This window comes from Ictidomys tridecemlineatus, chromosome 11, assembly GCF_052094955.1.
Source record: "Ictidomys tridecemlineatus isolate mIctTri1 chromosome 11, mIctTri1.hap1, whole genome shotgun sequence".
Lineage (NCBI taxonomy): Eukaryota > Metazoa > Chordata > Mammalia > Rodentia > Sciuridae > Ictidomys > Ictidomys tridecemlineatus.
In genome coordinates, this window is record NC_135487.1 from 40,809,972 (window position 1) to 40,823,705 (window position 13,734).

General features: G+C 50.0%; 1 protein-coding gene across 6 annotated transcripts in view; it reads right to left on the reverse strand.

Moving 5' to 3' along the window:
- Cdcp2 (CUB domain containing protein 2) overlaps positions 1-13,734 on the reverse strand; it is a 21,413-nt gene continuing 7,679 nt past the window's right edge. The window contains exons 3-7 of one of the 6 annotated variants that reach the window (XM_078026310.1): positions 10,200-10,547; positions 8,535-8,870; positions 6,571-6,924; positions 3,323-3,501; positions 1-570 (exon numbers count right to left, since the gene is read on the reverse strand). In XM_078026310.1, coding sequence (XP_077882436.1) covers positions 244-570; positions 3,323-3,501; positions 6,571-6,924; positions 8,535-8,870; positions 10,200-10,547 — 1,544 coding nt within the window. In that variant the 3' untranslated portion in view covers positions 1-243. The other 5 variants (XM_078026314.1, XM_078026311.1, XM_078026313.1 and 2 more) reach the window with 5 other exon arrangements.

The window sequence follows — 13,734 nt, forward strand, 5'->3', positions numbered from 1 at the left end:
TTTTCTGGAGCAGAATATTTTTAACCTTAATCATAACCACAATTGGGCCCACACACGGCAGGCTGCAGTTTACAAAGCCCTTCTCCATTCATGTTCTGAGCCTCACGCCAGCACTGTGAGAGAGCAAGGCAGAGGGGTGGTCCCTAGGAAATGGAGGCTCAGAGAGGGACCTGACTTGCTCTTGGTCACCAACAAGTCGACTGCCTTCCAGGGATGCCAGAAGCAAGCCCCTGCCCTGCCTGCTCACAGCAGCATCAGGACCACGATAGCAGTGATCATGAGGACTCCAGCCAGGATGCAAAGGCCCAGGAACACGAAGTCACTGGTGTCCTGAGCCACCACGGTCACTGGGCTCTCTAGTGTCTCCACCTCCTCCCTGGGGGGTGCCTCCTGAAGGTGCTCAGCAGTGGCAGCATAAGGTCCAAGCCAGTCAGAGCCAGACAGCAGGTGGACAGAAGCCTCCTTGCGCCGCGGCTCACAGCGGACCTCGTACTCATGGATGTCCTCCAGCCCAGGGGCCGAGAAGTCGATGTACAGCACACTGACGATCACCGAGGTGTTGTTTCTCCTCTGTGGGGTCACAGGGCACTTGCTGTCACCTGATGGAGCACAGGCTGACCTGTTCCCTTAGGCATATATAGACCTGCTTCTGGTCCTCACTCAGCCACCCACTCCCTTTCACTCAGAGCCTTGATTCCCCATCCAGAAAAGGGGCCCTAGGGGCATGGGCTGTCTGGAAGGAGAGGATCAGATCTGATGAGGTGAGGTTGATGAAAGGCGGTAGCAATAACCATGGCCAACAGTTGGGGGCTCATTTACCATGTTCGAGTTCTGTAGCCTAAGTGCATTATCTCATAATCCTCATTAATATCCCTATTTTACACATGAGGAAACTGAGGCCCAGAGGTTAACTCTTCTCTGGGGTCACCTAGCATACAAGTGACAGAGACCGTATTCTCACCCAGAACTGTTCAACGGTGCTACTCAAACCAAAAAGCATCTAGACAGTCCCCATCTGTGACAAATGTGGGTGACCACCAAGGCCAAGAGAGCAATGATTTGCCCGCAGTGAGGCTCAGGAGCAACTCTCCTGCCTCTCAATTAGCAGCTTTGTCCCTGGGGTTGTGGGGCCTTCCTTCTGGAGGCTTCTCTCCCAGTTGTGTGTGCAGTACGAGTCCCTGCTCTCAAGTCACTGGACATCCAGAGACAGTACCCTAGGGCAGGGAGGAGGCACTGTGGAATGAGATGTTGGGGAGCCTGCTGCCTCCTCACCCCAAGAATGACGGAGGCAGGGGTCAAGGTACCCTGTGTTGGCGGGGCACCAGGGCCTGTGGGGCAGCACTTCAGTGAGCAGTCTGTGGGGTCTGGAGGCTGGGGCTGCAGTGACCCAAGGCCACTCCTCACCATGTCACATTTGTAGCAGACTCTTTGGGCCACCCAAACTGTCTCTTCTGAGGGGGCTGCTGCAGAGGCAGGGCTCCTAAAAACTGAAGCCACCTAAAATAGGTAGCAGCACAGGCAGTAGGAAGCTCGCATCTCCCAAGACTGGGCGACCCCTTGGGAAGGGTTGAAGGGTATGACCATCTGGAGTTTTATAGACTAGGTGACTTCTGGGATCTCTCTGGGCTTCCAAAAGACCCTATTCCTATGTCCCCAAGGGAGCCTCAGTCTGTCTGCCTCTATACCCTGAAAGGGACTTTTGTCCTGGGGCTTGGGGACATGGGACGAAGCAAGACAGGAGCCAAGAGTAAAACGGGACCCAGTAAGAAGGCTGAAGTCAATCTACATAATGAAGAAAGGAGAGAAAAACCATATAAGATGAGGAGGGGGTTCAGCAGGGGGTGGGGGTCTTTCCTGAGTAAGAGCCTTTAGAAGGACATGTGGTTATCTAGGTTGGGAAGTCAAGTCTCTAGGGTTTTCAAATGAGCACAGAAAGATTGGGCTTTCATTTTTTATTATTGCTTTTGGCCATTTGAGCCTCTTTGAAAGCAATTCTATGTAGAGACGGGCCTTATGGGTCTGGTGCTGGTAAGGGTTTCACTAAGCATCTATGATCCAAGGTTTTCAAGTTTTACATTTCCAAGCTACTGACTCCACGATTCTCTGGTTCTGCGGCCCTGAGTTCTGAGGTGGTTCTGTTTCTGTCTATTGGTCCTTGGTTCTGGGAGTTTCTGGGATTTCTTTGTCTCCATCTTTCCATGACTCTGGAATGTGGTTCTGTTCCAAGAAAATCCCCAGGGACTCAGGGCATGGAGCAAGGATGAGTGCAGAATGTCTTTGCAGCAAAGACCAGGCCCCCTGCACTTCTCCTCTCAGAACCAGGAGGCAGAGGAGCAGACTGGAAGGACCAGAGGCCTACAAGTGGCTCCTGCTGCAGGACGAATGGCATCTGCTGGAAAGCCCGTGATTTCTGCCAAGTCAGCCCAGATTCCAAGACTGGAGAGTGTCTGCAACAGAGGGCACTGTTCCTTCTCTCACCACTGTCTTTCCTGACCTCTTCCTAGAGGGTGCTTAGGGCACTGGTCAGTGACTCTCTGGGGGCCCTATGCCTGGGTTCATGGCCTTCAAACTCCAAGGATAGTAGAAAAGTTTCATTTGTGAGCCTCACAGCCTTTGGAGGGAAGTGGATCCTGTTATTTGAAAGATGCTTTTGTTTGTGGAGCCCTGGGATGGATTTGGATCCCAGGTTGGGGAGGGTGGGCAGGAGTGAGCCTGACAGCCTTGTGTACTAAAGAAGTAGGGACTTGGGTGCCTGGGGGGAGAAAGGGAGGGAGAAGGGGAGGAGCAGCAAAGATCTTAAGTGGTGTTCACCAACAGGCCTTTATCTTGTAGGGGGCGGGGTGGGGGGTGGGGACTAGGGATTGAACCCAGGGGTACTTAACCACTGAGCCACATCCCCAGCCCTATATTGTATTTTATTTAGACACCAGGGTCTCACCGAGTTGCTTAGGGCCTTGTGAAATTGCTGAGGCTGGCTTTGAACTCACAATCCTCCTGCCTCAGCCTCCTGAGCCACTGGGATTATAGGCGTGTGCCACCATGCTGGGTTTTTGAGAGCAGCACCAGGGGAGGCTGTAGGTTGTCACTGGGCTGTCCAGCAGGACCCCCTCTTCAATCCCTCCACCTGAGTCCTTTGCTATGTCTACACTAAGCAAAGATGTTGGGATAAATGAAGCCAAGAAGGGGTGAGCTCTGCATCCAGCCTTGTGTACCCCCCCAGAGCCAGAGGAGAAGCTGGGGCAGGCAGGTGCCTTTCTGCAGGGCCAAAGCCCCTCCCCCAGACCCATGCTCCTCCTCTCCTTCCTCCCCATCTCACCCCTACCTGAGATTCAGTGCCACAAGTGTCAAAGCGAGCCTGGATCCGGAAGTTGTTGTCGACCTCCTGGGCAGCACAGTTTCGGCTACCTAGGTAGACCTTGGTCCGCTCCAGTGGGGCCAGCACCTGAGCCGAGATCAGGATCTGGAAGTCCGTGCGTGAGCAGCTCACATTCATGGGCACCACTGGAAATGGGAGGGAAGAGCTAAAGGCCTAAGGGGCAGGCAGTCTGACCCCTCCCTCCTCAACCCCTCCCAAAGGGTAGTGGATGGGGAGAGAGGCCCAGGAAGAGAAAGGCTCCTGTGGAGTCCTACAGGGCACAGCATGGGGTGTTCACATGCACCACTCTGTTAACTCCATCGGACTGGAAGCACTCGAGGACAGGCACCATGTCAGGGATTTATGCTTGCCTGGGGTCCTCTGAGTCCAGGGCAGGCTGGACAGGCTAGCGAATGCTGAATGAATGGTGGAGTGAGGAGTAAATGAAAATTCTCAAGTATAATAAAAGCACCTCATGCCAATCACTTTGCCATGTGCCCACCAATTCACTTAAACACTCATTCAGTCATTCAATAAATAGCTGCACACCAGAGTTACAGAAATGGGGGGGGGGGGGTTTAATCCCTGCCCTCGTGGAGCTTACATTCTAGTTGATGCAGAAGGCAATAAATAGGTAGAACACACATAGCACAGAGTGGAAAATCAAGCCACTGGAAGACAGGAAGCGCAGCGTGGGGAGGAAGAGGGAGAGTTGCAGGGGTTTTGGGTGCATCTGGTACTGGGATTGAGCCAGGGCCTTTCGTGTGGTAGGTGCTAGGTGAGTGCTCTGCCTCTGAGCTGCATCCACAGGCTAAGAATTGCAGTTTTGAAGAGGGTGGTAAGGGGACCCCCACTGTGGGTGGACCCCATGAGGTGGATACCACTAAACCTATTTTAGTTTTGGAAACTGAAATTCTGAGAGGTGAAGTTGGTTGCAGTGGCCGAGTTGGGATTTGAACCATTGAGTCTATAGAATTCCCAAGTCCGACGTCTCTCAGGGGGCTCTTGCTGCTTGACAGCTCCCCGAACACCTCCTAGTCAGCACTGTGTGTATGACTCTGAGCATCATATGCACTTGTGTGTGTGTGTGTATGAGGGTGTGTTGTGTGTATTTGTGTGTGTATACAGGGTGCAGGGGCAAATGTAGGGGAAAGGAAGATGGTGGCTGGTGGGAGGAAAAGAGACTGGCCTCTCAGGCCTCTGCGGGAAATGCCTCAGACACATTTCAGCCTCTGGTGTCTGGGCAGTCAGGGATTTATGGGCTGGCTGTCTCCCACAATGATCTTGGTGGCGCTGAACTGTGTGTCACCCCTGATGGATGCTGCGGCTGCCCTCCCAGTGGGGAGGCCGCCCGCAGTCTGGCCCCATCTGGAACCTGGCCCTGCACAAGTACCCCTGTCTGACCCTGGGCTCCCAAAGGGATCTGGGGGGGAGGGAGGGGAGTCCCTGCACTGAAGTCCCTGGAACAGGAGCCAGGATTAGAGCTGCCCCAACCTTCAGTCTCTCGAGGCATGGAAAGAAGTGGCTGGTCCTAAATCACACAGAGCTGGGAGAGGGCCCAGGACTGAGAACAAGCCTATCACAGGCAAGAGGGACTCTAAAGATCTTTCAGTCCATGTTTTCATTTTGTAAGTGGAAAACTGAGATCCAAAGAGGAAGGCAGATGCCAGCTCCCTGGGGCAGAGCCCCAATGGCACCTGGCCTTCTGGAGCATGCCCTCCCCCCCGCCCAGTGCAGAATCGGGGGAGGGGATCAGCCTGCAGAGCCACAGCTGTCCTGCCCGCGGGGATGGAGCCCACTGGGGCCCAGAGGGGTGGGTCTGCCCAAGGTCACCTCCCAACCACGGGCTTGCTGCAGCTCTGTTTCCTTCTCCATCGCCAGGGCCCCCAACTCCCCTGTTGTACGGGGTAAAGAGAAAGGAAAGAGGTTGGGGTTGTGCTCAGTGGTAGAGCACTTGCCTGGCATGTGTGAGGCACTGGGTTCGATTCTCAGCACCACATATAAATAAAAGGTCCATTGACAACTAAAAGAAAAAGAAAAGAAAGAGGAAAATCTTTTGAATGCTGAATAGTCTGAGACCCTTGAAGGAAAGACGTCCTCAGAGCCAGGCGTCTGGAGCATTTATCAACCCCTCTTACAGAGGAGCCCACTCGGGTGGTCAGCAAATGGCAGCTCTGGATGTGGTTCTGGTCTGTCCAGCCCTGGGATCCCCTCCCCATGTCCTGCTCAGGCACACACAAAGGCAGGAGAGTGGGTTCTAGTCCTGGCTGTGCCATGGACTGCCCGTGTGACCACAGTGAAAGTGAAGTCCCTTCCCTCCAACACCCCCAGTTCCATATCTGCACAGCAAGGAGCTTTGCCCGACTAGGCAGAGGACAGATAGGTCCAGAGTGCAGGCATTTCTAGGGCCATGATCCAGAGAAGGGTGGTGGGAGGAGGGGAGAAGAAGTGGCCTCTCTTCACTGACAAAACTAACCAACACCAATACTGGCTTCCTCTGCAGTAGACTATGGCCATCTGACTGAGTAAACCAATGAAAGACAAGAGAAAATCTTGTGAGAGCTTCTGGAAAAGCTTTTTGCTTTCCTGGGACATGTGGCTGGCACATCTACTACCCTCTTCCAAACCTGAACATGGACAGGATGTCTGGCAGAATACTGGTGGCAGCCATGTTGCAACCATGAGGCCGAGACTGCCAGAAATAGCACTTGGAATCCTGTGGAGTCCCTGGATCAATAGGTTGCTGCCTAGCTCCAGACTTTTCTTTGTGTGAGGAAAAACTAGTGCCATTTGTTCAGTCAGTATTTCCAAATGATACAAACAGGGCTGTAGGCATCTCCATGGCTCTGCCAGTTGTTTCCACAAACAATATTGCCACATTTTGTGTAGTACCCCCTGGATCCAGGGGATCGACCACAGTAAGAGAGAGGCCAGGGCTCCATGAAAGAAGGGGCCAGGAGGGAGGAGTTAGAATGGTGGAGGTCAAGCTGGAGAAGGAGGGTCCTGCCATAGTAGAAAGAAGCAAGGGCCATCCTGGTGTGGTCTCAAGGTCCCAGGAGTTGGCAGTGGTGTGCCCAACCAAACAAGGGCTGGCAGAGGCCATCCATGGGATCAGAACGAGCTGGCAGGATGGAGGGAGAAGGCCGCACAGAGCTGGCTGCAGAGCCTCGCCTTCCCCCTACTCCAGTGCCCCCACGCCCTTGACCCCAGCTGACCTCCAATGTAGGCCACGGAGAAGCCCCTGCCGGTGCTGCTGCGGTCCGTGTGCAGCAGAAGCAGGAGCTGGTTGTGGCTTGAGGTGATGGGTGGTGGCAGATGGTGGCCACACCAGTTTCCCAGCTGGGGTGCCTCCTCACTGGCCCCATCAAAGGCTGCCAGATGGTCGAAGTCACAGGTCCTGGTCAGGCTGTTGGGCTCCTCTAGGTCCAGATCCAGGAAGAACACCTTGACGCGGTAGCCAGGAGGCAGGCGGATGGTCCAGTGGCACCGGATATTGTTGGGGTAGGAACTGGGGTATTGGGGGCTGGAGAAGTTGCCTCGCACAGCCATGTACACCTCCTGGCATTCTCCTGGGTGGGGGAGAATGGGGTGGGAGGAGCATCGGAGAGGAGGGTAAAGAAGGCCCCCTCTGCTGTGCCAGCTCAGAGAGGGCACTGCAGGGGCCCCACAGTGACCACTCTGGCAGGTCTGGACACTACAGCCAGCAAAACAGACAACCGATGCTGAAGTCTGCTTTAACTTGAAACTAAGCTGGGTACCGTGGCCCATGCCCATTATCCCAGCGGCTCAGGAGGCTGAGGCAGGAGGATCCAGAGTCCAAAGCCAGCCTCAGCAATGGCAAGGCACTAAGCAACTCAGTGAGACCCTGTCTCTAAATAAAACACGAAATTGGGCTGGGGATGTAGCTCAGTGGTTGAGTGCCCCTGAGCTCAATCCTTGGAACCAAAAAATAAAAATTAAAATAAATTTAAATAAATAAATAAACTGAAACTAGCTGAAAGCTGGGACTTTCGTTCCAAATGCAACCCCTTCAAGAATGTTGGTCCTGTTAGGAATTCAGTAGTAACACCTCAAATATGAACTCAAAGTTAAGTCCAAGCTCCCTGGTAGACAGACAAGGCAGCTCAGACATAGCCTTGCCCTTTTCTCACAACCCTTTCCTGTGGATTGACCAAATGTCCTCCCCATAGTCATAGGTGCACTCCTCGTTGCCTTCCACCTCCTTTTGGCTGTTAAAGCCAGGTCACCAGCCTGTGGTGCTCATGGGCAGTGGTAGAATCTGTAAGTGACCCCTATGGGAGGAAGCTGGGCCACTGGGAACAGAGCCTTAAAGATCATATTGGCCCCGGGCCCCTCCCTGTCTCTCTGTTTTGCTTCCTGGCTGCCATGAGTGAGCGGCTTTGTTCTACCACACGCTCCTGCCACGCTGTTCTGCCTCGCCACAGTCCCAGAGACCACAGGCCAAGTGACCATGGGCAAAAGCCTCTGCAACTGTGACCCCAAATCAACCTTTCTTCCTTATACGTTATTTTGTCCCAGTGACAGAAAGCTAACACACCCATGCACCTCCTACATTATTACAGCCTTATCAAACAACTTCCAGTACTGTGAGCACACCAGATACTGTCTTTCTTGCCTTTACAAACCCTGTTCCTCCTGCTTGGAACACCCTTCTGTCTCTGGTGAAGTCCTTCAAGGCACTGATCAATTCTCTCCTCCTCCAGGAAGTCCCCCACGATTCTTACTGTTAGCACATGTCACAATGGGCTATCATTGTCTTAGCCGTCACCCCCACTGGACTGTGAACTCTCCAAGCATTCATTGTTCCTTTGTACACATATTAATGAGTACCGACTATAAGCTACATAAAAAGATAAGCCCATGAGGAACTCACAGTGAGGCAGGAGATTGATATATAAATGACATGTGCAAATGATAAGCACTAGATCATGGTGAAAAAAAAAATTGCTAAGGAGTTGAGGAAGGGATTCATTCATTCTTTCTGAGTGAATGGGGGGGTCTTCACAGAGGAAGTGACATGCTTATGCCTTGCTATTGGCCAGGAAGTGTGAACTAGAGCATCCAGAGAATGCAGAAAGCCCAAGGCCCCAAGGGACAGAAAAATGTGGCCTCTAGAGGCATACAGGGAGGCACAGCATCCAGGTGAAGCTCCTCCTACCTGAGAAGTAATGGGCCTTGAAGCCCCGGCCTCCAATGTTAAAGTCGGACTTGAAGACCACCTGCAGCTCGTGGCCCAATGACACGAGGGTGGGGGGCCTGGTGCCACCACAGAAATGGTGCCCGTGGGCAGGACCAGGCCCCCCCAGCACTGCCACGTAGTCATAGGTGCACTCCTCATTGCCCTCCACCTGGAAGTCCACAAACACCAGCTTGATGGTGGCAGGCCCTGCAGCCCGGATCACCCAGCGGCATTCCACGTTGTTGGGGTAGTTGTTGGGGTACTCGGGGCTGGTGAGGACCCCTGATAGACCAGTCAAGACGCCACCGCACACATCTGCAAGGGAGCCCACTGGAACTGAATTTCCCTCCCCACACCTCCTGGCCTCCTCCCTCCCTGGGAACCAGATGCCCCCAAATGCTGCTCCCACAGGGATGTCATGGGAACCTCATCACCGTCCACTGAGAGCTTGGTACACCACAGGCAGAGGCCCAGCACTCAGCACCTACTCCACCTTTTAAAATCTCTACCCTAACCCTGGCGGGCATGTGTTGCTGTTTCCCAGGTTAAGTAAGAAGATCAAGGAGCAGAGCAGGTAAGTAACTCACCTGAGTTTGGGTTCACTGGCAAGACCCCGGGGACAAAGATCAGAGTGCAAGGAGTTTATCTGAGAGATCTGGGAACATAGGTGTGAGGGAGGGAGACAGGTATGGACAGGTAGCTGCTGAACCCCATGAGGAGCTCTGGGCCAGAGGGCACAGTTTATGTCACGAGGGCACTGGGCATTTACACACCAGTTCCCAGAGTCCAGGATGGGGGCTGCTGGGACCGGGTGACCTGCTGAAACTTCAGAGATAACAGGTTGGCAGGATAACAGTCTAAGATTCTTATGTTTTAGCATTCCACGGTTCTGTGCCTCTAAATTCAGCAGGGACTGGGCGTTCCACCCAAGTCCCCGGTGTTGCTATGAGTGGACCCTGGGAACCAGGAGCCTCTGCCGTTGTCTGTTGCTTGAGCTGACCTGACCGAGCCTTTGGTCTTGACCTTGGGAGAAGGGAGAGCTTTGAGTCTGCACAGAAGCCTGAGGACATGAGGAAGGAGTCAAGGAGAGAGGCAAGAAGAGCAAGGCCTTGGCTCCCTGCGCCATCCTGTGCTGCAGGTGACATGCCTGCTTGAGGGAGTGAGGGTTAGAGACCCCACATATGGGGCCAGTTCTAAGGAAAGGTCCTGGGAGGGGGAGTTGCTGCTGCATACAGACCTATGTGCACCTGCCCCGGGCCCTGGGCCTCCCTGTGCCAGGAAGGAGCGGGATGTGGCAAAGCGTCAGCAGCAGAAGCAGCAGCAGGGTCCCCAGCAAGCTGGTGCCATGACATAGAACAAGAAGGACAAGGTAGAGAGCACCCAGGCCTCATTCCTACACGTGATGAGACCTTCTGGGGGCTCCAGGAGCAACAGAGAGAGGCACAGGACGACTGCCTGAGCGTGGGAGCCCACGGCCACCAGGTCAGTGAGGTCATGCTGCCCCAGCCTAGAGGTGGTGCCCAGGAACAGAGTCAAAGGTCACAGCACAGCTTTCACACTCAGGTACAGAGACCTCCCCTGACCCCACTGCCCCCCTCCCACCTCCATTCCGGAGCCAGCCTCCCACCCGTAAGCCCCTTTGACCTTTCTGGTAGCCTGCAGAAAAGCCACGGCTGGCCACATGCTTGTCGGAATGGAAGACGACAGCCATGACGTGCCAGGAGGAGGTGAAGGGGGGCGGGGGCACCTGGCCACAGAACCTCCCCAGTAGATTGCCCTTGTCTCCAGAGGCCCCGTTGTAGATTTCCAGGAAGTCGAAGCCACAGGTGTCATGGTACTCCAGGTCAAAGGCGTGGAAGGTGAGCAGCACGGAGGACCCCTCGGCCACCACAATCAGCCAGCTGCACTCCGTGTTGTAGGGGTACAGACTCGGGAAGTTGGGGCTGGAGAAGTTTCCAGAAGGTGCTGAGAGCACACCCCCACACTTGACACCTGGGGCAAGAGAGAAGGACGGCCCAGAATCAGTGCTGGGGACGTTGATGTGTTGATGCGCAAGGGAGGCTGGGTCCTGGTGCAGGCCCTGCCCCGAGGCAGTCCGCGGATCCGTGTGTTTGTTCATGGATTTATATATTCTTTAAATTCTCGTGAAGCATTCTTTCTTATTTATTCAGCAAATGTTGTCTGAGATGTCAGGGCATTGTTCTAGACATTAGGGTTACAACAGGGACAAAACAGAAAGTCCTGTCCTCACAGAACTTACCTTCTGGTGGGAAAGACAGAAAATACACATGAGCCGACTGTGAAATAATGGTAAGTGGAGAACAAAACAAGTGAGAAAGGAAAACAGAGGCAGTCGGCCCTCAACCCTGGATGAAACTGCACCACGTGCCAGGTCCTGGGTATGTGCTATCAGTGATTTTAAAAGTACTCAGCCTTAAAGAAGAATGAAATTATGGTATTTGCAGGTAAATGGATGGAGCTAGAGAATATCATGCTAAGTGAAATAAGCCAGTCCCAAAGAACCAAAGGCTGAATGTTTTATCTGATATGCAGATGTGAATTCACAATCAGGAGGGGCTAGGGAAGAATAAAGGTATTTTGAATTAGACAGAGGGGAGTGAAGGGAGAGGAGGGGGTAAGAAGGACAGTAGAATGAATCAGACATTATTACCCTGTGTGCATATATGACTACACAACCCGGTGTGATTCTACATCATGTACAACCAGAAGAATGAGAAGTTATACTCCATTTATGTACAATGTGTCAAAATGCATTGTACTGTCAGGTAAAACTAATTAGAACAAATTTTTTAAAAAGGAAAAAATTAATAACAACAACACCCTTCAGTGAAAACGTGCAGTCTGTTTACAGCATTCAAGGGCATAGGTACATACACATTCGCTTGTATTTTTAAAAGAGTACAAAAGGAAACTAATAAGAATGATTCTGTGTCAGGGGAAGGATACAAAATACAGGAAATATTGATGGCCAGTCCTCATGACACTCACCTTGTTTCATCATTTTGACTTGTGATCCCAGAAAATAATTCATATAATTTTAAAAGATAAAAAAAATTAATGAAACCCCTAAATATCCTCACTGGAAGCAAACCTAACTGTGTCAAGTTGGAGACATAATCTCATGGGAAAAAAATTATTACAAATGACTTAGGAATACTACACTTTAACTGCACCTGCCTAGTAGAATATATCCTGAGGTCAAAATGAGCCATGAAGAAATCTTAAACCATATTCAGCAGTCTTACTATTAGTAATAATATCAAATATTATTAAAAGTATTATAATATTTTTGGAACAAAGAAAATAAATATGCTAATGTCAATACAAAGCAGAATTTTCAGTGTAAGAGATAAGAGATCCAAATACTACAATAAAACTCTGTATCCTTAATATGAACTGAACATATCAATTTGAATTTAAAATTTATTTTTATTTCCAAAAAAATACTCTGTTCATTAAACAGGCCTAGAAGCAATGATATTTCAGTATGATTTTATACCACTAGACTTCAGATTAAGATTCTTATGCCCAATTGAACCAGGGCTACTTAGAGAAATGGCTGATACTAGGTCTAGTACAAGAAATATGTAAAATATACTTGAATAGCTTTGTGTTAAAGAGCAAAGAAGGTACCATAGACTGCTGGGATTATGTGAAAGGACAGAGGAACTAAAAGTTATAAAAGAAGGTACAATTTGAGCATCAAAAAAAGAATAACTACTAGAGTAGGTTGAAACATATCAAATATATTTTTAAAAACTCATGAATTCATAATGTGATGCAAAAGAAACTTATTGGTTTCTTTTAGAGATTGTTGAGACACTAATTTATTTTTGGAAAATTGATAAGTAGAAAGGAAAATACACTAAGCTTCTACTTTGCCACTCCCACATGGACTGGATTTTCAAACAACCAAATAGCTGGTGAAGGAAAATTATTTTTATAGACAGCTGCAGAAAGAATAACAGCATTAGAAAATCATAGTTTTGCAAATCTTAATGAAATACTGGATGTATAAACATCATCAATATCTATTCTAATCACTGAGTAAAACATTGATGATAGGTAAGAACTAAATGGTTGGGTATATAGGTAGTCTCTATAAAGCTCTTTTGACTTTGTTAAATGTTTGAAATTGTTTATAATTTAAAAATAACAAAAGTTGATAGGTATAGCGGCCTGTGCCTATAATTACAGACACACGGAAGGCTGAGGCAGGAGGACCACAAATTCAAATGCAGCCTCAGTAATGTAGTGAGATCTTGTCTCAAAATAAAAAATTAAGAATGTAAAAGGGTTAGGGATGTAGCTCAGTGGGTTCAATCCCTAGTACTTAAGAAAAAGTTAAGTGGCTGGGGCTGGGGCTCAATGGTAAAGAACTTGCTTTGCATGTGTGAGGCACTGGGTTCAAGCCTCAGCACCACGTAAAAATAAATAAAGATATTGTGTTTTCATCTACAAGTAAATAAATATTTTTAAAAAAAGGAAAAAAAAGTTAATATGGAAATTTATAATGGATGAATCAGATTAATAATTCCTGAACCCACCAATAAATCTTATTGTCAAGGTGCAACCTTGGACAATCTGTAATACATACCACCACCTATAAAGTCTTCTTGGAAAAATAAAATAAAGGAACTTGAATTTAATAAAGACTCTGGATCCATCTATAAGTTAGAGTGAAATGGAGGGGGATTTGTGTGTGTATATGAGGTTGTGCTGGGGACCGAATCCAGAGCCTCATACATGCTAAGCAAGTGCTCTACCACTGAGCTACATCCCCAGCTCTAGAGGAACTTTTTTAAAAAATGAACTAAGTTAGGAGGTTTTTCCCATGGGTTTCACTGTATTGCCCAAGCTGATCTTGAAAGCAATGCCCAGGCTCCCTGGCCCCTCAGCCTCCTGAGTAGCTAGGCCCCATGTGCACTTGGCCTAGACAAACATTTTTTTACTTTTTTTTTTCAGTTATAGATGGACACAATATCTTTATTTTTATCTATTTATTTTTTTAAAGTGGTGCTAAGGACTGAACCCAGTACCTTATGCTTGCGAGGCAAGCACTCTACCACTGAGCATCAACCCCAGCCCCTAGACTAACATTTTTAATGACACTTCAGGGATATATTAAGCCAAGTCCAGAACATAGGATATTGTATAA